We start from the raw sequence: 22,135 nt of genomic DNA on the forward strand, positions 1-22,135 counted from the left end.
GACAGGATCCTGTCCTGGGTGTAAGCTCTGTAACTGTGGCTGTGGACTGAGTTTTGTTGTTGCATGGGGGATGGCGAAGCCCCTGCTGCCCCAAAAATAGAGACCGACCTGTGGTGAGTCAGCAATCTGCCCCAGAAACGCGATAATGGACATAAAACTGAGACTTGGGGGCAAGGGAGCCGGCTTCTTGAAGCTGTGGCTTTGCAAATTTGGCATGTTTGTGGCTTTCCATGGCATTCCTGACAGAGCAAGGAGATTATGGGGTAGTTGTTACATTTTGAAAAACAGATTACTATCTGGAGCAAAGAGCAGAGTGTGATTCCAGCCTCGGCTGTATTTTTAGGCCTATCTGTTCATGACTATTCATCATTTATGACAGTGACTATGCTGGAGGAGGTGGTTATTTTACATCTCAAACTGCCTGGAATGTGAGTCTGACGGCAGAGCTGTCAATTGTGACAGCTGATGTAGCCCACCTCTGTTATTTTGAATTGCCTTTGGTCAAAGAAAGATAATAACAAATTGTTTTCTGGATGCATATAGGCTACTGGCTGTTGTCAAACCAGCAATTGAGGGGGTTGCTCTAACATAAACTTACCAATGTCCATCAGACTTTCAGGGATGTTCATGCCGTTTCAGGCAATTATAACAGCAGGCCATTTTCTTCTCTCTGTACTTTTTGGTAGAGCCTCCAGTAGGCTAGCTGTTAAGGAGAAGAATGCCAGTTATCCAACAAATAAGCTTTCACAAAAATATTTCAGAAAATGAAAAAATGCATGCCTATTGAGATTCCCTTGTTAGTGTAGGCATTACTAAAGACACGCCTTAATAGTTTAAAATACTGAAAGTCCCAGACCTGTAAAATCACATATTCATACCGTATCAACAAAAAATACTCTCATCCGGAACTCTAGTGCGGGGAAAGAACTACCCGGTATTACACATGAACGGACAGCTGTACTTCCTGTTTGGAAACACACGTGTGATGTCAGTGAAGCCGGGATAAGAAGAGTTGTGCAGGGAATATTCCCCTTATAATAATATACTTGCGAGATATAACAGAACAATGTCGCAGAAACGCCCGAATAAATGTAAAGGTGTCCCTCGAACACCGGCCAAGGTATCAAAAAAGGATCCTCTGGAGTTTAACGGAACAGTGTTTAAAAGCATGCTGCAGGATCCTACAACTGTAATGAAAGGTAAGTGCAACTACATTGATATTTACCAGAAGCGCTAGAGACTGTCATATTTTCAGCAGATTTGGACACATTTTAGTTAAAGTGTTACAGTTATTCGAATTAAACATTAAGCAACGTTAGGTGACATCATAAGCAAATAGTACGACTGTTGCACAAGTTAAAGCCTACTCCTAAAAGTTGATGTGTGGTACAGGTTTGGATACTTTCGTAAAAGCTGCCCAGAAGTTACCGTGTGCAGACCTCTACGATGTTGTTGAAGGCTACATCAAAATTTCCGCCGAATGTGCCGAAATCCTTAAGTTGTTGGAGGAAGAAAATAAGGTTGAAAACAAAGTGAGTAACATAATGGCACGTTTACAACACAACCTAGCTCATAGAAGTATGGTCGCTGTTGTCCTACACAAATCAACGTGTTGTTTCTATGTTTGTTTCTATCTATCTGCATCTTCAGATGCTGCTGGTCCTGCAGAGCTTGGAGATCATTCTTCTGCGGATAGCGAGTGATCTGTCTCATTTCAGTATGGTGGGCTCCACTATTGTCAAAAAGATTGCGTCCACTCACATGAAACTACTGCAGACTTTCTTGCACGCGGAGAACTCACGGTATGCCATGCCATGTTTATGGTACCATAGAGAAATATTAGGATTTTAAATGTTTGTGTGTGTGTGTGTGTGTGTGTGTGTGTGTGTAATCCCCATTCCTCTGTGGCAGGTTTGTCCGTCAGTGCCTCACCTTCATGGCCGCTATGGTGTCACAGGGTCCTGAGTCTGCCAGGGAAGTCTTCAGCCAGATCTATTTTGGTAAAGCTTTATCTGGACTGGCACAAAGAAGAAACAAGATGGTGAGTAGTACCAGAATTAGCTCTTTCTGATCATCGCTGATCAACTGGTGACCCACATCATCTTATGCATAGGTTGATATTGATGATACTCTGAACATTGATGGTATCCATTGATGGTATTGTTAAAATGTAAAATAACAGTATTGTGAAAGAATGTCAATCAGTGTTCCCCAAAGCCCAAGATTTTGTCCTAAAATGCCTTGTTTTGTCCCAAGGGGCGGTAGAGGCTAAGCAGGTACTAGAGTGGTCGTCTAGTAACCGAAAGGTTGTTTGAGGTGGTCAAGGTATCCTTGAGCAAGACAATCAACCCCAAACTGCTCCCTAAGCGTAGGTTGGGGCCTTGCATGGTAGCCTCCGCCATCGCTGAATGTCAGGCATTATTCTGTAAAGTGTTTTGAGTGCTTGGAGAAGTAGAAAAGCACTATATAAATCCAGTCCATTTACCATTTAAAGTTGAAGAAACTGCAGTCAGAGAAATTTTGAGATACACTATAGACAAAGTATTGGGATGCCTGCCCTGCCCAACACCCATAGGAACAATGACATCATCAATGACAAATTGTAAATCCTTAGGTGCTATGGAGTTGTAATAGCTTCCACTCTTTTTGGAAGGATTTCTGTGAGGTCAGGCACTGATGTTGGACAAGAAAGCCTGGCTCGCAGTCTCTCTTCTAGTTCATCCCAAAGGTGCTATCTCCTTATAGCAGTGTTTGCCAAACATTTTTCTCTCACGGCACATTGTGATAAAATGTCACAGCACATTGTATACAAAAGTCACAAAATAACAAAATAGCAGCTTTATTGACCCTCATGGTGCCAAAAAGCTCAAATAGCCCTCCTCTAGGCCCCCAAAAAAAAACATTCTGTTTGTCTTCCCTCTGGGTGGGAACTTACTTGATTTGACTGTTGTTGACAAAATCATATATTAATGCATCCATCAATGTGAAAACTGTCATTTGCCTTCTGTTTTTTGTTTCCTGCCCAGCTAGTTTAGGCTGTATCCTTTATCTGACTGATGTTTGTCAAAATGACACAGTTTAGGGAGAACCCCTATCAAAAGCAGACTGTTGATCATCATTAGGTATCATTAAGCAAGCTTTAGAGAGGCAGACATACTAATCACTTTGGAAGGAATGCCTTGCTAAAGCAATACTATGTAGTTGATTGTCTTCATTCTGTTTGGCAAAAGTCAATCTTGAGAGATGAGAGATGCCACTGATCATTTTGTGATGGCAGATTATGGATTTTAGGTAATGTGACACATATCTCCTATACCTGTATGCAGTATATTAACACAAAAAAACAAATTCGGTGTTATTATCTTATTTTCATACATTGAATCCTTTGCTGAAAAACTCTCATGTATGATCTTTTGGTCTCATGAATTCCATTTCATTTATCTATAGGGAAGACCTGATGTTCGCCTAGTGTACATACAGTTTGCCATTTCATTCCTGCTCTCAGGGGACAATTCTTCAATTGTACAGCTTCTTGAGACGAAAGGTACGTAGAAATGATACAGAAAGTAGAAACTGTGTTCATATCCTCAGTACTTTCACAGAGTTGTCAGCATGTATTTTCTCTCAATCCTTAGACTTTCTTCAAGACATTTTAAGCTCTGGCATCAAAGAAGACCGAATTTCTATCGTAAATCTGATTTTAGCCACTCTCCAGTCAAAGGTCAGTTATTTATTTATTTATTTTCTTATTTTCTTATCTGCCCATCCAAGCACTCCCACACGATTATTATAACCACTTTGTGTTTTCTCAGCCTTCCACAGTCTGATGTGTTACCTCTGCCTTCTCATTCAGGTGGTGCAAAACAAGGCTATCAGCAAAACCCAGAAAGTGCGCTTTTTTACTCCCTCCATCCTATCCCACATCGCCTCTCTGTACCGATGGAATGGAATAGTGGACTCCGATATTGAAGGCCATGAGGTATAGACCCACCTGCCTGTGAAATTGAGTCCCATAAGGGGTAGTCAGAGCATCTTACATGCAGCATAGTTTCTGATGTTAGTAACATAACAGACAGAATCATATAGTACAGGAAACAGAGCCCTCAAAAGTTGAGGTACCCCCACCCGAGGTAGAACAAAACACAACCATGTTTTTTTTTTATATCTTTGATATGTCTAGTTTATGAAAGGGATTGTTGTATACAATTTTTTTGGATGGTATTTCAATCCTCCCCAAAACCAGAAATTGTAACAAAAAATTCTGGATTCTGGAAAAATGACATTATTTACTTTGTCACATGGAAATAACGATTAGAAACTCAGCAAATTTGGACTGTATGTCCACAGGTAGTTAGTTCATACAATGAAGTGATAAATTAACCATTTTGTATGAGTATGTAGCAATTACATACCCGTCAACATTCATGGACTTCACTGTGCACACTGTACCCATTGTCTTTTGGATAGTTTGAGGGAGTACAAATGAAGTAGGCCTATTAAAACTGGTTGTGATTGTATGTAACAGGCCAGAACTCCTGAGGAGGCAGGGAAGATTGTTGTCCGGGAACAAGTTCACAGCTTCCTGCTAGACCTGTGCTGCTCACGCAAACATGGAATCAGTTTCCACGACCCAAGCCTGGGGACCGCTGGACGGTAAGTAACACTGTTCTAAGAGCAAAGAAAATTATGACAACATTCAATGTGTTTCAGCCATTTCTAGTCATCCATTTATTTTTGTGGGACCTGCTTTTCTTTTTTAAATAATGTGTGTTCTGGGACCCAGGGCGGGAAACATAGTGCTGTTGCAGTTCCTGGTGGGGCTGAAGGATGCCACCAAGGACAAGCTGATCACCGGAGCTGGTGGTCAGCACCTTGAAGAGCAGCCCTGACGTGTTGGCCCGCTACCTGAAAGAAAGTGTTCACTCCTTCATACCCCGCCCGAAAAGCGCATGGCAAGACAATATCAGCCTCCTCAAGAACGTAAGCCCGCAAAAATGTTTTTGAAGATAGTCATTTAACCCTTCCAGTTATAATAACAGTATATGCTATTTTAAATTATGTTAAGAGAAATTCTGCATTTAATATTGGATGTGTAATGGAAAGCAGAAACAAAGCTTAAGTCCCATTTTAACTGCTGTGGATGAAAAGAATAGTGATTTGTAATGGAAATGTGCTTGCCTGTAAGTACCCACACTGGGAATAATAATCCCAGGCTCACTGCTCTTTGTGCTCTCACAGATCTATGAGGCTCAGCCAGAGGTGTCCAGAGCCTTCCAAACACGAGAGTTCATTCCACTTCCTCGTCTGCTCACCATGGTGATGGTGACCTCACTCCCGCCCGTCTGCAATAAAGCCTTCTTCACTCAGGGCCTGAACGTCAGTACCTCCGCTCTGTCATTTTAGATTTCCCTTCCACCGTGTAATGCAGCATGCTACATTGTTCAAACGAAAAGCGTACCTCAAACAAAACAGTACTGGCAATTAACTACTTATGCCTCCATTTGTGGTGGAACCTTAGAACAGCAATTAGTGAAGCAATTAGTAAAGCAATCCTGCCAGTTATGATTTCAACCCCATGGATGTTCAAGCGCCATGGCTGCTGCTCTGTGTTTTGGTTAAGCTTGCATGGGCGCCCTATTGTAGTTAATTTTATCTTGGCCTCATTGACATGTGGTCTGTGTGGATGTCTGCCACCAGTGACTATTGTAGTGTTGTTTGAAGTGCTCAGGCTATAGATGAAAGGTTTTTAATGTGTGCGTCATGTATTGGCTTTTACTCTTAACAGTGCAAAAATACTGTGGTTCAGCACACCACTTTGTCCATGGCGTCCTTCATCCTGAAGAGGGCTCTGAAGAACATTGAGCACTGTCTGGACAAGAGTGTGTGGCAGTGCTCAGACATCTACACCCCAGCCATGATGGAGGATTTTGTGCAGCTGTACAGGGAGGCCCTAAGCAAGGTAGAGCTGGAATAAGTTATAGCAAGCGTCTATTTATAATCAAAACGGAAACCATGTGTAGTCTATCATTTGCTGAAGCTAAGACTGGATTAGATAGACACTTTATGATTAATTAATTCATCCAAGTGTTATATAATTCCTAAATGTGGCATTGGGTGTTTTTTATTTATAATCATGCTAATTTTACCACATTCATTTATTGGAAGGAAAGCATAATAATCTGCATACGTTTGTAGGTTCTACCAGACATGACGAGCATTGTGTACCAGTGGCAGTTACTGACAAAGAAGGAAAAGGTTGAGGGAGATGGTGGAAAGGTTAAAGCGGAGGAGAAAAATGAAGAAGCAGAGGAAACTCTGGCGGAAACCCAAGGTACTCCTCAGAGTCCGTGTCCACACGATACTCCATTTTTGTGAAGGTATGAATGTTTTCTTTGTGTTTCCCTACTAATTCTCACTGTGTCCTTATCTTTCAGGTGGAGATGAGACTCAGGTGATCCTGTTGAAAGCGGTCATCCTCCAGGTCATGTGTCTGTACCAGAGGGTGGTACCCCACCTGGTCAGTCAGAGCCGCTTTGACTTCAGCAAACTCCTGAAAGGTACTGGAACAGAAATGCCCAATGTTTAGTGGACTGAGAGTCAAGCTTTTTAACGAGCTAAAGTCAAGTAAAGATGAGAAGAACAGATACGTCTACTCTGTCTAATATCTCTATTGTATCTAAAGTCTGATATTTGATATGTTTTCAATCTTCAGGTATCGTCTCAGAGAAGGGCATGAAGGATGAGGTGCCTCCCATCCTACAGTATCAGATCCTACAGCTGGCTTTAGAACTTCCTGCCAGCAAGTTCTCCTGGTTCCGTGTTCAGGTAGAAACTCAATATTTGCCTGCTTGCCAAACAACAGTAACCATACACCAACAACCATAACAACCATAACCAAAAACAGCCATACTTTCCAGGAAACACATGTCAGCTTTACAGGCGTGCCATTCAAAGTTCAACTTACTGTAAAGTTTCAGATATTCTATGGCCTATGTACAAGTAATATTTTCATGCCAAAACTCATGTACCATGTAATGATATTTTCATTCCAAAACTCATGAAAATATCCCCCTTGCCCAGGGACCATAGATGTGAATTAGCTGAATAGCTAACTCTGGTACAGGGCTTGAACCGTGCATGGCCCCTGACTAATAAACTGAACTAAACATGTACCGTCCACGATTAATGATTCTCCTGTGTCATCTTACGTCTTCGCAGGACACATCAGATTCAGAATCTGCTGGTGGGGAAAAGTCTGTCTTTTATTTGATTCTCAAGATGTTTGCCAGCAGTAACACCAGCCACTTGAAGACCTCCACCAGAATGCTCGTTCTCAAGGTGCGTTTTGGTAAAGTTATGTGTGTGTGTGTGTGTGTGTGTGTGTGTGTGTGTGTGTGTGTGTGTGTGTGGTGGGGAGAGTCATCAAAAACAATGTGCGTGTGTGTTTTAGGTTCTCAAGGACAGTGGTGTGTTCGAGCACACATGGCGAGAGCTCGAGCTGTGGCTGGATCGCTTGGCCTGTCTGGAGCCCTCCCACCAGGAGCCAGTCATCCAGTTCTTGGACAGGGTGAGTCCTCTCCATCTGTCCACACATTTCACTGTCTAAATGTTTCACTATTAGGGACTTAATTGGGTACATATGGAATATATGCATATGGAACTTGGGTGTCATTAATGTCAACTGTCTCTAATTGTTGTGGATTTAAATGACTCCTCATAACTTAGAAGTCAACATTTGTTTTTGTTTCTGTGCAAGACCACTAGATGCCGCCATTACTTGAATCAGCAAATGCTATATAACCCAATCTGTTTGCTTGATGTTTAATGTGAGACTGTGCCTTTCACTGTGTTCTGTGTGTACTGGTATATTCATGTATCTGTGTGTATGCACTCAGGTGTTGGTGAAACTGCTGTGTAACCCACACACATACACAGATAAGGCAGCCAGCCTGGTGCAGGAGGCAGCCTACCTGCAGGCCAACCTCAGTGGTCAGGATGGAGATGCCGTCAGCATCCCCATCTCACACATAGATGGTGAGAACTTGTCTGACAATCTTATTATTGTCAGACAGAGTATTGGCAATGTATCATTTTTATGGTCAATATTGTCATATTTAACTGTCACATTTATCATATTGTCATATTTAATTCATGTGAATTGTGCTATTTCTTACATTAATTATCATGTTATCTTTTTAGATGTGCTGGACATGGTTGATGTCATCATGGAGGGCAGTGAGGGTGAGATCGAGCAGCTGGGGCCGTCGCTTACTGATGATCTCATCATGCAGAGCTTCCCTTTCAGTGCCATAGTGCCTGCTGTTCTTGAGGCACGGAATGACCTCCCTGCAGCATACAAAGAGGAGAAAGGTATTCTTTAACCACCACATGAATGCATGGCAGAAAAAGACGTATTTATGAGCCATGTTTAAATTTGCATTTACCTAGTCTGTCAATACGTTCACTTCTAGTCTTTCAAGTCAGCCATTGAGTTTCAAACCTATTTTTCCTGAGAAAGATATATGACCATCTATGATTGTTAGAAATAAATTGAGTTGAGTTGAGTGACACACTGCTTCATTTTCTGCTTGGTGTCCTGTTAACAAGATATTTCTGTATGACTGCCTGTCTGTGTTAATGAATATTGTCTGTGGTGTTGAGATGCTTGGGTTCAGTATTGAAGTAAGTTCTGTCCCACAGGTGTGCTGTATGAGTACTTGTCAGCGGTGCTCTGTGACGTCCTCCACTGCCAGAGAGACCCGCTGGCCCTCTGTCTGACCCTGCAGCAGTACGACAAAGAGCTGCACACGTCCACTGAGGCCAAAGGACCCCCTCATCCCTCTGTCATAGAGTTCCATCAGTATTACTCAAAATGGCTTCCACAGCAATCTCAGGAAACACTGGTAAGATTTGGAGTTCCAAGCATTTTATTGCTTTTATGTACATTTGTACATGTAGCATGGCTGTTCTATCAAAAGTACATGAGTGTTGTAGGTCTAGAGACTTTTTTTCCTTTTTTTGATGTAGAAAACCACATAATGGATACTGTGGTTTCATAGTCCCTTCAATCATACTTCACAGTTCACCTCGTCGAAAAGGGACAGTGCTGCTCTGTCTCCTGTTGGCGTCTCTGCTGTGATGAGGGCTGCCTACAGTCAGGGTCCCACTGCGCTGCTCCAGAATGAACTCAGGCAGAGCGTGGAGGAGTCTCTGGCCACCCTGGAGCTCTCGCACTTCCCCACTGCAGTCTGTCAGCTCCTGCTCTACGTCCAGTCCACTGTGGAGAACCTCCGCACGGTAGGTCCTCATGAAGGATCGGAAAAATCGTACATTTTTAAATTCTTAAAAAGTCCATATAATAATTGTTTGCTTGTACAGTGGTAGCGTTTGTTGCTGATCTCAGTGGAGCATGTTGTTGGCTCTGTTATGCAACTTCAATTTCCATGGTGTACCAGTTCTGGCGATAGACTGTACTGCTTGTACCCATCTTTAAATGTCTGTTCCCTGATGTGTTTTCGCTGCAGTTTGAATGAGTCATTGCTCTTGTTTGTCCTTAGCTTCCTAAAGGCACAGGTGTGTCTGTTGTGGGGAGCCTGATGGAGGTGCTGCAGGCTGTGGTGCTGAAGCTGCAGGAGTCCGAGACCGCGGAGCCTAAAGCAGTTGAGGGTCAGGAGGGGGAAGAGCTGTTCCTGGACGTCAGCCCTGGAGGAAAGGACAATAAAGATGAGGTGTGATACCGATGTCTTTCTGGCACAAACTAATGATTATGTTGTACAGCATACATGCTTGTATGTGAACTGATGTTTTGTGCATGTTTTAAAGCAACACCAAAGAGTTTTTTGTACCTTAAAATAATGTTTCCAAAATCGTTTCAGTGGTTAATCAACTCGTAACAGGGTGAACGGCAATTCTGCATTCGCTTCGCGGCCCTCTATCGGCTATAACCGCACTATGTAAGTTTGCCAGATCGGGTAGCGGATCTGTAGTTCGATGGAATGAGACATAAGAAACTAGAAATTTGACTTGCATCTGATGTCGCAATACATCATACTTTCATAAAATCATGCAGCATAATCTACCTTTTCGGACATCGTTATTTGCAAAGCCAGTGCTGGATAAACAAATAGCGTGCGTGCAACAGAGGAAAAGTTCTTTGGTGTTGCTTTAAGGGAAAGGTCATTACACATTTGATTTCTCTTAGATGTTTTAATACTTTTGTAGCACAAATAATGTTATATACATTATATATCAAGGTTCATAACAGTCTGACTACTATCATTTGCTTCTTTGTTTTCTGCATGTGGTATTACTGCTCATCATCCCCCTGTCTTGGCTATAATAGGTGGTCCTGACTGTGCTGAAGACCATCTTTAAGCACCCGTGTCTGGAGCAGTGGTTCTTTGCCCTCGAGCTGGGCACCCTGCCTGCCCACTCCCTCAACCCTGTACAGCTCAAGGCCCTGTGTGCCCAGGTCAGCGACAGCATCCTCTCACTGCTCCAGGCCGCAGTGGTAACCCTGAGTCAGCTGGATGCACTGGACCTAATCGGAGGCTATATTTCAGCTGTTCAGCGGGCACTGGTAAAGGAGCTGGAGGTGGTGGCGGAGAAGCCTGATGCCAAGAGCCATGCCAAGGACTCCCTGGCACTGAAAGCGCTGTTGGCGTTGCACAAACACATGGAGGTGGCTGGGCTCAAAGAGGTCGTCTCTGCCCTGCTACTCTTGCCTAAAGAGAGCCTTGTTGTGGCAACGGTTGCTACGGGCGATTATGATGTCACAAAGGAAGAGTCTCGGTCACAGCTGAGCGTGTACGGTGCGGCGGCGCTGCAGGTGCTGACCGAGAGCCCCTCGCAAGATGGCGCCCTCTATCTGTCCCGCGCACACCTTGGTGGCCTAGCAACGCTGCTCACGTCCTGCCGCAGCACCGCGCTGGAGGACTTCTTCCTCCAAGCACTGACCGCCGACCCCGGAAGCGCCAAGCTGGTGCGGACAGATGTGCTGCTGTACTGCACTAAGCCAGGCGGGGGCGCTGATGGCAGCTCCACACAAGCAGTGGGCTCACTGCTGCTGCAGAACTGCTCCACCCAGAGGCTGCGCTTTGAGCTCTGGTGCCTGGAGACGGCGGGCCTGGGGGAGGAGGTGATGCGTAACCAGGGGCTTCTCACCCTGCTGTCCGCATACCTGAAGGTGGCTGCCAGAGAAGACCCTACCAGACCCTCTGAAGGTTAGCAAAGGAACACTCGTTATTATTCACTAAGGGCCAAATTCTCCCAGTCCCTTTTTTACACACTTTCAGTTTTCAGCACTCTTCAGTGCGCATTCTCCCATTCCCGCTTCTGTCACACCCACAATTTCAAAATCAAGGCGGCCTTATGAAAGTGGCATGTATTATTTAAAATAGAACCAGACTGATCCAACACCTCGTTAATTTAGGTTGATATGAAAACGTGGAATGTGGACTTTCTCCAGTCCAGTCTTTGACTTTGAAAACGTAAGCAAGGTGAACTGAATAACGAACGGCTTACAGTAAAATGTAGGCAGCTGCCTCTCATAATATCAATTTATCTATACTAACGAAGCTGTAGACTGACACCTGCAGTTTCAAATACAGATAGAGAAACTGGCATAACAATATCAATCACCATTAGAAAGGAATCAGAGACAGGAGAATATAAAAGAGAATGGCTGCTCGACAATAGTGCAGGTGTCTGTAAAAGTGGATCAATCAGTGATCGGTCAAGTTGGAAAGAAATGGACAGATTCGCTATGGGATGATGACTTAACGTCAAGTTAAATCTAAAGGTGCACAGTCGATAAGCTCCAAATATCCAAACGGGGTGAATATAACAAGGTTTTCCCTATTTAACAATGTAGCCTCATTGATAAGGTAATGTCAGGAAATATGCCACCTTGTGACACTGTAATGGGAAAAAACTTAAAGCCGTATCAGCATGGTAAGCACCAAATTCGTTTTATGTAACCTACATGTATTTAGAACTAGGCCTACTGCCGCCATCGAGCAATATGCTGTTCCACCTTGTAGTGGCACTCGACCTTAATACAGCCCTCAGAAGTGCTTAGCTGGAAAAGTGCCTAAGTCAGTGGGAGAATGCGTGCAAGAGTTGTATACATAAGAAACGCCTGGATTTTGGAGTAGCTCCTTTCAAAGTGTGTAACTGGCTCCATGGCACGCAAGTGAAGGGAAGAATGCACGCAGGCTGAAAAGCGCCTACTTACGCGTTTTTTTTTACTTGCGCATCCTTACGCACATGGGAGAATTTGCCCCTAAATGAGTATTCCATGTGGGGACAACCAGGATAAGTCTGAATTGTCTGAATGATGATCTGATAATGCCGATGATATAGGCTAGTGGACACACTATTGTAAATACAGTTACAGTTCAGATACATATCTAGTTGATTAGAACTCTTAGTGGATTAAGTGGGCGGTTTCTTGTACGTGAAATAAACTTATAGTCCTAGATTAAAAGATTACTTCAATGAAAATTTTCATTTAATAAATTAATGTACCGAAACATACCCATATATTCTTGCTTGGTATGTCTCATCGCTGCCTGTACATGCATCTGCACTCTTTCACATCATTAGGCTGTTAAATTCCTTTGCTGCTACATCGTCTACTGTAATGAGCCCTATCTGTGTCCTGCAGTGCGCATAGCGGTGCTCACGGCCCTGCAGCAGACTCTGCTGGCCCCCCTTTGGAGCACCATGTTGGGGACTGAGGTGGGGGAGACGCTGGGCCTGCTTGTGGAGGTCCTCTCCAACCTAATCAAACTGGCAACCAAAGCTAGTGATGTTCTCACATTGATGTCAGACCTCACTGCCAGCCTCCAGAAACCACAGAGCTTTGAAAGGTAATCTTCCAGCCACACGCATGTTATCCTAAGTATTTTTTTTTTACTGTACTGAAATGAGTGATTAGGCATTCTTAAGTAATTTATTAAGTTAACAACAGCAAACCAATGGTAGCAAACAAGTTCATTTCCGCTGTTTCGTATTGCAGGTGGCAGCTAGCAGATGCTATCAGTGCTAAGCTGGAGGACAGCCCTGAAGCTCTGGAGTCTTGGAGAAAGTCCCAGCTCAGGGCTGCCCTCCGGTGGTTGATTGCTTCGTACAGCAGCTGTAAAGAGATGGAGAGTGCCAATTTAGACCAGGAGGAGGCCATTCTACAGAGACTGGAGGGACTTGTGGTAAATATGGAATCAGTACAAAGTTAGATATTATAATTATGACAATACATATTATTCATGTTGTCTCAATGTTATGCCTTGCTCATAGATGTCTCAAGAACATGTGACAGTGACTGACTGGAATAGTTTTGTGAAATCGGGGCTAAAGTAAGTGTATCATTGAAGGTCAACACTGTAATACCATAGCACTGATAAAACAACACAACAATGATTGTCATCTAATATACAACTATGTGAAAAAATCTCCAATATGAAAATGTGATATTTTACCAGTATAATTTGTGATAAATTGGTGTTATCCGTAACCAAATAACTTTCCCCATCTGAAGACATCGCTACAGACACCATGCCCTAGTGAACACATTAACCAGCCTGGTGGAGCTGCTGTACGGAGACTCTGACCCCCCTAAGGGCCTGCTGCCCCTGGCCACCATCCACATGATGTCCAGCAGCCACTCCCTCTTCCTGCCCTCCATGCTGGGCTCAGAGGAGGAGCTATGCAGTAGTCCTCAGGTTAAAGGTATGACACAGTGGATAACTGTACTGCTGCTGTCTCTCATACAGTATCTGTATGTCTGTAAGTCAGGGAGGAAAAATATTACATTGTGAGTATTATACCTGACAGATGTTGTGTGGTATGAACGTTTCCCTGATTTATGTACCGTAAAGATGGAGTTAAGCCCTATGCATCACTTAGGGTAGCGGTCTTGAGCACAGTGGTTGACTGGCCAGTCGGCCAAAAGCATCAGAATATGGCTATCCTTCTGACTGATGACAGGATTAAAGCCTCAGAAGCTGTAGCAAAATAATAGCTGTGTGTGGCTAACCGCATGGCTTGATGAACTGCAGGAAGCCTTGTGCCAAATAACCTATCACTCAATTTACTTCTCACATCGCAGATGTCCAAGACCGGATATTCCCGTTTTGATTTTTATGGATAGTTCGAATTAAGGCTGTGGTTGCCCAGAATTTTGTCCAACCCTGGGAAGAGAATTATTGCATTTTTCTTCTCCGTAGAAACAGTCATTAACATGTGACTCCTTTAGATTTATTCATCTGAGCAATGTGTGTTTTTGTGTATTTCAGAGGCTCTCATCTCTCTCTCGTTCGCGCTGGTGAAGAAATGCCCATCGGTGTGTGAGATGCGGCACTTTGTGGTTCTGCTGGGGGCCTACGGAGCCACGCTGAGCACTGCAGGTCTGTCACTGATCCCCCGAGATCTCCTGTGGTTATAAATATGTCTTAAGCCCTGTGATAGCCGTGGTTAATGTGCACTGGGTGGGGTCATGTTTCCAGATCAGAAGCTGCTCCTCCTGCTTCAGGAATATGAGAAGAATGGCTTTAGTCTCATGGACTTTCAGTAAGTACAATAGTGTCCATCATGGTATGCAAGGCATTGCCTGTGTTCCCAGTATTTGTGGGTGATGGTAGTACGTTATTAGTATTTCAATTCCATTTTGAAGACGCAACATATTGTATCTTGTGAATGTATATACTTTGTGAATAAATTACACAATACCTTTCATTGTCCGTGGTGGCTGTTTTGCACAATAGACTGCTATGCTGCTATGTAGTGTGTATGCATCCTGTCTTTGTATGCAGTCATGAGCTTTTATGTATTTGTGTGGTTGATCTCTAGGTGCATGCTGTGGGGCCCTGCAGCGGTGGAGCACCATAAGACCCGTATGAGCATGGGCCCGTCGCTGTGGCAGCAGCCCAGCTCAGAGGAGATGCTGGCCCTGCTCATCCCTGCCAGGATGCAGCACACGGTCAGCCACTTCCCCCAGCAGCGCCGCATCATCCCACAGGTAAACCACGGAGTACACCTGCACACCCAGCGCAGGTCCTCAGAATGTGTCATCTATTATGCGAGTTAGGTCGGGTCTTCTGATTGGACGACAGGCATTCCATAAGTCACGATGTATGGTGATTTCTCAGGATATACTCACTCCAATTCTCTTTACAGCTATAAATCACTCTGCATTTTGCATTTAATTATCCGATGTGAACATTCTATTAATTCTAAGCAAGAGAAATGGAGTAATTATTGTGATGTAAAGCCTCTCACTGAACTTGGCTGCGGAGTGACATTTCCATTGCTTGGCAATAGTAGGAGCCAGGACTGTTTTTGTGGGGTAGAGGAACGCAGTTTTCTCAGAGTGTCTTGACTGACTGTCTGACTGGTTGCGGTCTTGTAGGAAGGGAAGGAGCTGATTTATAAACCAGAAGGAGACCAGGACTTAACTGACCTGTATGACCCCTGCTTCCTGTTGCCTCTCTTCAGTGCCATGTTGCGACCAGGTGAGTCTGTCTGTCGGTGGGGTGATTTTGTTGAGCCAGACATGTTCTTGGGGATAATAAAATCTGAAATGGGATAAATGTATATGCTTTTCAGGTTCACATAAACTGAATTCCTGTTTGGGACTTCCAACAGCTAATTTTGTGACTTAAGTCATCAACTCTGTTTTAATCTCTTCCAGAGTGTGTAATTGACTGCCTGAAGTTTGTGTCCTGCCATGCCCTCGGGGTGACTGTGGCCTCCCTGAGCAGCTACGACCCCAAGCTGAGGGCAGCTGCGTACCAGGTGCTGGGCTCTTACTACCAGCATCTGGAAGCAGCTCGCTTCAAAGGGAAGAGACAGGTACATAGCATAAAGATATATAGATATATATCTTTATATATATATATATATATATATATATATATATATATATATATATATATATATATATATATGACTGATTAATATGGTATTGACTATATTTTAATATAATACCTTTTTATTGATAGCAGTTCATTTAGAATCAGAATCAGTATTTACATGATTATTGCCAACATTCTTACCTGAAATATTTGCAAGCCATTATATTCTGAATCCTCTGTTGACCATATTTTTCAGCTTCTGTATTTGCTGGACACAGTGAAGAATGGTATTAAGCAACAGAACCTTCGAGTGCCTTTCGTGTTGACCACCTATGTGGCCAAAGTGGCTCAGCAGATGCTCAGACCTGGTGGGTTTATTACCCCAGAAAGCAGAATTCAGCTTATTCTGATCTTAAAGGAGAACTCCGGCAATTTTTCCACATAGATCCGTTTCTCAAGGTCACCGAGTACTGACGGTATTAAAAAAAACTAAACGATTTTTTTGTTCCCAGAGTATAGCACTGTAGCTGTCTGTCTGCTCCAGCTGTTGGCTGCAGCAATTCAAGCTCACCGGGGTTTTTTTTCCTTCATTTTTGCACTGACAGTACTCAGTGAGATCTACTCTATGTGAAAAATTGCCAGTTATCCTTTAATGGTTTACATGATATGAGTGACATTACATGAATATCAGTCATATTGCACTTGTAGCGAGGGCTCTTGTAGCCCACTTGTAGTAAGTGAGGTAAGTAGTAAGATGTATTGATGTGTTTGTGTATTCTGTGATCCAGAGGAACACATGTACATGGTTGTCAACAAATTCCTCCTGGGACACCAGTATCTGGATTTTAAGCGCGTCCCTGAATTCTTCAAACTCTTTTACAGCTCTGATTTAGAGGTAAGTGGAGGTCCAGATAGCATGTGTGTTTGTATTTCCAGTTGATATGGTCCTCCCTCATCATGTGCTTATCTGGAACTGCATGACAGTTGGGAAGTGTATTCCGACAATCGCGGTTACATCTTTGTTTTCCTGTTAGCAGAGGTGAAGGAGACTTGTCACCCTTGCTATTTGAGCATGTTGTTCTTGCGATGTTATCAACAGAAAGAGACGGGTTGACTGTTCCAGCCTTGGAGCTTACGTGCATGTGGTTTTGTGCACGGCTGATGGATTGCCTGTTTATTTTTCCCTGCTCTCAGCACAAAGTGGAGCGGGAGTGGATGTTGAGCGTGCTGGAGGAAGGTGTGGCGGACAGATACTGCTACGAGCTGTGCGACCAGCAGGGCCTCTACCACACCCTACTGGGGTTCTGCTGCAGCCCGCTGTGTGATGAGTCCACTCAGGTACAATGCTAACAAAGACGCACAGACTCAATAGAACTCAAGGCAATGTTGTTTAACAATGCTGTTTTTAATGTGAGTTTAACACACCTTATTTTACAACCATTAATTTGTATTGTCTGATGTTGTTGTGTCTCCCCCATAGATTCTGATTATAAATGTTTTGAGGAAAACTGCCCATGTTACCAAAGGAGCCTATAATCTCACTAAGGCTCATGGACTTCTGACATGGCTGATGCAGGTGCTGGAGAGAAGGTACAGCACACACAAGCACACTATAGGTTACCATACCTCTCTATCTGTGTACTCAAAGCATACAAAAACAAAATCCTTGTTACAGTGTCACAATGTTTCCTGTTTATATTTCCTGTTTATAGGTTTGTGGATCCTAGGTTACTCAGTGCTGTTGTGGACCTGGCACACACGCTGTGGTTCACTAATCTGGGCCAGAAAGAGAGCAGGGCAGAGGAGAGCAGTTCTGCAGCAGAAGATAAGGACAAACCTCAGCCTGCGGTCAAGTGCCTTCCCCTACCGCTGATCAATGAGTTCCTCTGTGTGCTCTTGAGTGTCATCAAACACCTCAAGTAAGACTTCTAGCAGAATTCTAAAAGAATTCTAGCTTTTGTAAAAGTAAACAACCTTAACGTAAGAACATAGACTTACTCAGTAAAGGTTTGTACAGTTTGTTTCACAGATATTTGACGAATTCCTAAAATTGTGTGTGTCCTTCTGTCTTCACACATCAGGACAGCAGGTGTGAAGGCCCCTCAGCTGAAACCTTTCCTACAGACTCTATCCTCTGTCTTGATGCATCGTGGGATAGCTCTGGGAGTCCATTCGGAAGCGGGCTGGCTCACTCTGAAAGCCCAGCTCCTCTCCAGCTTGGACGTCCTCTCCCTGCTCCATCGCTGGGGAACATTGGCTCGTGACACAGCTCTCCTCAACACTCTGCAAGGCCTGGCCACAGCATGTCAACTCAAAGACGTTTTTGGTGAGACATCAGTTTTTTTGGGGGGTGGGGGGGACAGGACAGTGAAGAGTGACAGGAAGTGGGAGAAAGAGAGATGGGGTGGGAATCAGGAAAGGACCGCAGGTCAGATTCGAACCTGGGTCCCCGTGGGCACTTGGACCTGTACATGGTATGGGTGCTGTAGCCTGCTGTGCCACAGCGCCCCATCTGTTATTTTTTTAATTGAATGAAATTGAATGTCCTTGGGTAATTCAGTCGGTACTAGGGGTGAACGATTATGGAAAAAAAATCTAATTGTGATTTTTCTCACCAATATTGCGATTGCGATGCGATATGCGATTATTTTTAATCTTTTTATCTTCTGACTTATTCAACAAAGACAAGCAATATATTATTCTGTAGTATGAGCAACACAAAATTAGATAAGTTAAACATAAACTGTTCTTTCCTGGAGCCCAGGCCTATGTTATGATGGCATTAGGTCATTGAATAAGATTGATGAATGAAATATTTTTTATTTAAAGGGACACCAGGCAACGTTTTCGTGTTAATTACTCATCTTCATAAGTCGGTATATGGTTAAATGACTCATTACAGGGCGAATGATGACTCTCTCGCCCGCCCCTACTGCCTGTAGGAAGAATATCCCGCTTTCAAGTTCAGTGTATCGGCGACCAAAGCAGTTTCAGTTTCCATCCTGCATCCACAGCACAGAGTGAGGCTAACGAAACGCTAGCGATTGTTGCAAACGTGTGTATAATGGCAGAGATGCAAAGAAAAGGAAAAGAGCTTTAGACCGAGCGAGGGGGAATTTCGTAGAGAAAAAGCATCAGGCTTGCCTGGTGTCCCTTTAACTATTTTAATCACATTAGTAGACCTATATTTGTTGAACTTCCAGCCTTGTAAACATTTAATGATTCTTATACATTTCTATTTTGTTTCTATTTCATGTAGATATGATCTTCTTTCGTTAGTTAACAGTTAGGTCTACATGCAGTGGCACTGACACGGCTTCTCCTTGTCCTGTGCTCTCCATACACGCACACGCGCACAGACACACAGACCTGCTCCTCTCCTCTGTAGGCTACTTGCACGTGAATCGGAACAAACTACTGTAGATTGTTGCAGCGTTCCGCTTGGTGTTAACTAATGGTTAGCATCATCAACACCGCAGTGCAATACGCATGCATGCAAATTAACTAGTTTGTTCATATCACAACAAAGCCAATCGCGGAGACAAAACTCTTTAAACAGGCAAAGTTATCAGCAGTTAACCTAGAGCCTTAGCCAGGGACATGGCAGGTTCGAGCAAAAGGTAATGAAGAGGTTTATTTTTAACCAAAGTAGCTCTACTGATCAGACCTTTATTGACACTGTTAGCTGGTCCTCTTGTTTATGTTTTTTGCTTCTTTAGTGGTCGGTGTGAAGAGTCGGTGGCGCGTGGGCAAGCCCAAGTATAAATGTGTTTTGGTGACGTCACATATTACGGAGCGTAATCGCAGCCTTTGCGGTTTGAAAATCGTGATATTATCGCAAATGCAATAAATCGTTCAGCCCTAGTCGGTACAACCATAAAATTACTGAAGTAGTTTGAGGCCCTTATAACTCACAGTCCATATCCCCTGCTGATATGAAGTATACAGTGAACACTGAAAGCACATCAAGCACAACTTCAAGGGGCAATGTTGGTGGTACATTATATGGCTGCTTTCAGCTGTCTGTCTTCGAATAGAAGGATGGTAGTTTGTAGTAGAGAGAGATAGCAATAATGATGATTTCTTCTGCAGGTGCTGGGAGAGAAAGAGGCCGAGCCAAAAGTTCCATGCATCAACAGGCTTTGCGCTCACGCATGGAAGAGCAGGCAGACACGGACGGAGAGTCTGAGAAACGGGATCAGAGCCTCCTGGACGAGTGCAAACCCCTCTTGAGGAACATCTTCACACACTGGGAGCCTGCACCTCGGACTCTGCCTGTGCCCTCTACTGCCCCCCAAACCAATTCAGAAGTGCCTCAAACTAAATGCCTTGAACCTGTCTGCATGTCCCACTCAGCGGCTAGTCTACTCGTCAGATGGACGCTCCGGACGTTGGCGTTATCAACATACGATAGCAACAATGTGTTGAGCTTCTTGAAATGGGTACATACGGTCGTGTTGCCCCACAAAGGCGTGATCGATACACTCATGGCTGATATGGCCGTAAAAATAGACTTCCTTAGGCTCTACCACCAGGCCTGTGAGTGTGGAGATCCAACACAGTGCTTCAGCCGAGAAGAAACTCTCAGCCTCTTCACCAGCATCATGCTTCAGCTACTGGAGGCACAAGGTGTCCCAATGGGACCTTTGCATCAGGCAGTGGTCACCACCTGCCTACCAAAGTCTACAGATGACCATACAGGAAGAGGTAAGGCTGAAACATGATTATATGTGCTGGTGAGCAGACTTCAATGTCATTGCCATTAGAGACCAGTTAATTTTAAGGATTTTAGAATTTTGTGGAAATTGCATAACATCATCCAAAGTTAACTTGTTATCTGGTCAGTGTCAGTGTAAATATGAAATGGTCCTGAGGTACTGCCTGCTGTCTAGCCTTACATGAAAAATACTGTCCTCTGACATCTGAACACTGTCCCACAGAAGCTGGCCTGCTGCTGCTATCTCTGTACATCCATGAGTTGTGGAGTGGTGTGGAGTCTGCTGAGCTGTTTTTGACGCATGTCAAACTAGTGACGTTGGACCAAGGAGAAATGAATAAGTCCAAATCAAATGTGGTTGACCTCTGCAGAGAAATCCTCACTCTCCTGGACTCAAGCATGTCAACGTGACGCCTTTATTTTGAATGTATGTAAAATCATGTCCAAATATATTCAGTTGTGTTTTTAATTTGTATCCTGTACATGGATGTACTGTATTTCTTTGACTGTTAACAGGGATTGTTAACAAACTGTATGCACTCTGTGTGTGCGACCTGGCATTTTACCTCACTGAGGAATATTGTACTAGCTTAGTAGGACTGCTGCTAGCACTAAGCGCTCTTATAGGAGTTGTCAGTCAGTAGCCCCACTAGACATTTACAGAAAATATGCGTTTGGTCCCCATGGGCCTTGCTACATAACTACCCAAACCATTGCACCAAAGATGACAAAATGTTTATATGTTGGTCTCAAGGGCCCACATGAACCTAGCCCATAACCACTCATTTGAGATGTTGCACAAAGTAGGGCCACACAAGTCGACATGTCGACTTGAAATTTCGAGAATGAAGCTGACATATCATGTCGACTTTAAAGGAATGTTCCGGAACAAAAACAACTTAGGGTCTATTTTCAGAAGCTAATGGGTTCAAACTGTTTTTTGAGAGCATAAATACGTGAATTGGTGGAGGCTCAACAAAGTCACCACACCTACAGACACTCACCTGGTCACAACATGGCACTGAAGAGAGGCAACAGGAAGCAGGGGTCATACAGGTCAGTTAAGTCCTAGGGCCTCATTACAGAAACTTCCTAACTATGAAATCCTATCTTCTCCCAGTTTAGGATGGCTTTTAGGATTTTTGGTATTACAGAAGCATGTTTCCAAACTGCATTTAGGAAAAAATCCTATCCTATCTTAACTTAAGAGAGGAATTTGGCCATTACAGAACCATCCTAACTCAAGAATTTCCTTAACTTAGACCCTGTCCTAAATTCAAAATAACTGCCAAAACTGACTGTCTCATCCACATCCTCATCAATATTAACTCCCAAAGCCCTCAGTTCTCTTTTTAGTTCCACCAGTCTGTATTTTTTGACGCAGTCACCAAGTAGGCCCAGCAGAGACTCCACTTCCTGAGGGTGCTCAGGAAGGACACACTGGACAGTAAGCTGCTGGAGACTTTCTACAGAGCCTGCTGACATACAACATCACGGTGTGGTTTACCAGCTGCACTGAAGCAGAGAGGAACAGGCTGCAGAGGGTGGTAAAGACTGCATAGAAACT

The 22,135-nt window shown here is 43.7% G+C and overlaps 1 protein-coding gene across 1 annotated transcript; it reads left to right on the forward strand.

The window, feature by feature from the left end:
• Nucleotides 1-892: 892 nt before the first annotated feature.
• Nucleotides 893-21,099, forward strand: urb1 (URB1 ribosome biogenesis homolog). The gene is given in 40 exon segments (XM_048265360.1): nt 893-1,199; nt 1,393-1,532; nt 1,651-1,802; nt 1,912-2,041; nt 3,448-3,544; nt 3,636-3,721; nt 3,854-3,979; nt 4,526-4,653; nt 4,784-4,853; nt 4,855-4,980; nt 5,239-5,376; nt 5,786-5,959; nt 6,196-6,331; nt 6,435-6,557; nt 6,713-6,825; nt 7,219-7,338; nt 7,451-7,567; nt 7,896-8,034; nt 8,200-8,370; nt 8,701-8,903; nt 9,082-9,297; nt 9,558-9,728; nt 10,343-11,222; nt 12,668-12,872; nt 13,022-13,208; nt 13,297-13,355; nt 13,538-13,728; nt 14,295-14,405; nt 14,505-14,568; nt 14,848-15,016; nt 15,407-15,509; nt 15,689-15,849; nt 16,108-16,219; nt 16,640-16,746; nt 17,046-17,189; nt 17,332-17,441; nt 17,564-17,770; nt 17,933-18,177; nt 19,944-20,558; nt 20,792-21,099. Coding segments are annotated over 40 exon segments (6,867 nt in total). The 5' UTR covers nt 893-1,066; the 3' UTR covers nt 20,980-21,099.
• Nucleotides 21,100-22,135: the final 1,036 nt, after the last annotated feature.

The sequence above is a fragment of the Alosa alosa genome, chromosome 15 (genome assembly GCF_017589495.1).
Source record: "Alosa alosa isolate M-15738 ecotype Scorff River chromosome 15, AALO_Geno_1.1, whole genome shotgun sequence".
Taxonomy (NCBI): domain Eukaryota; kingdom Metazoa; phylum Chordata; class Actinopteri; order Clupeiformes; family Clupeidae; genus Alosa; species Alosa alosa.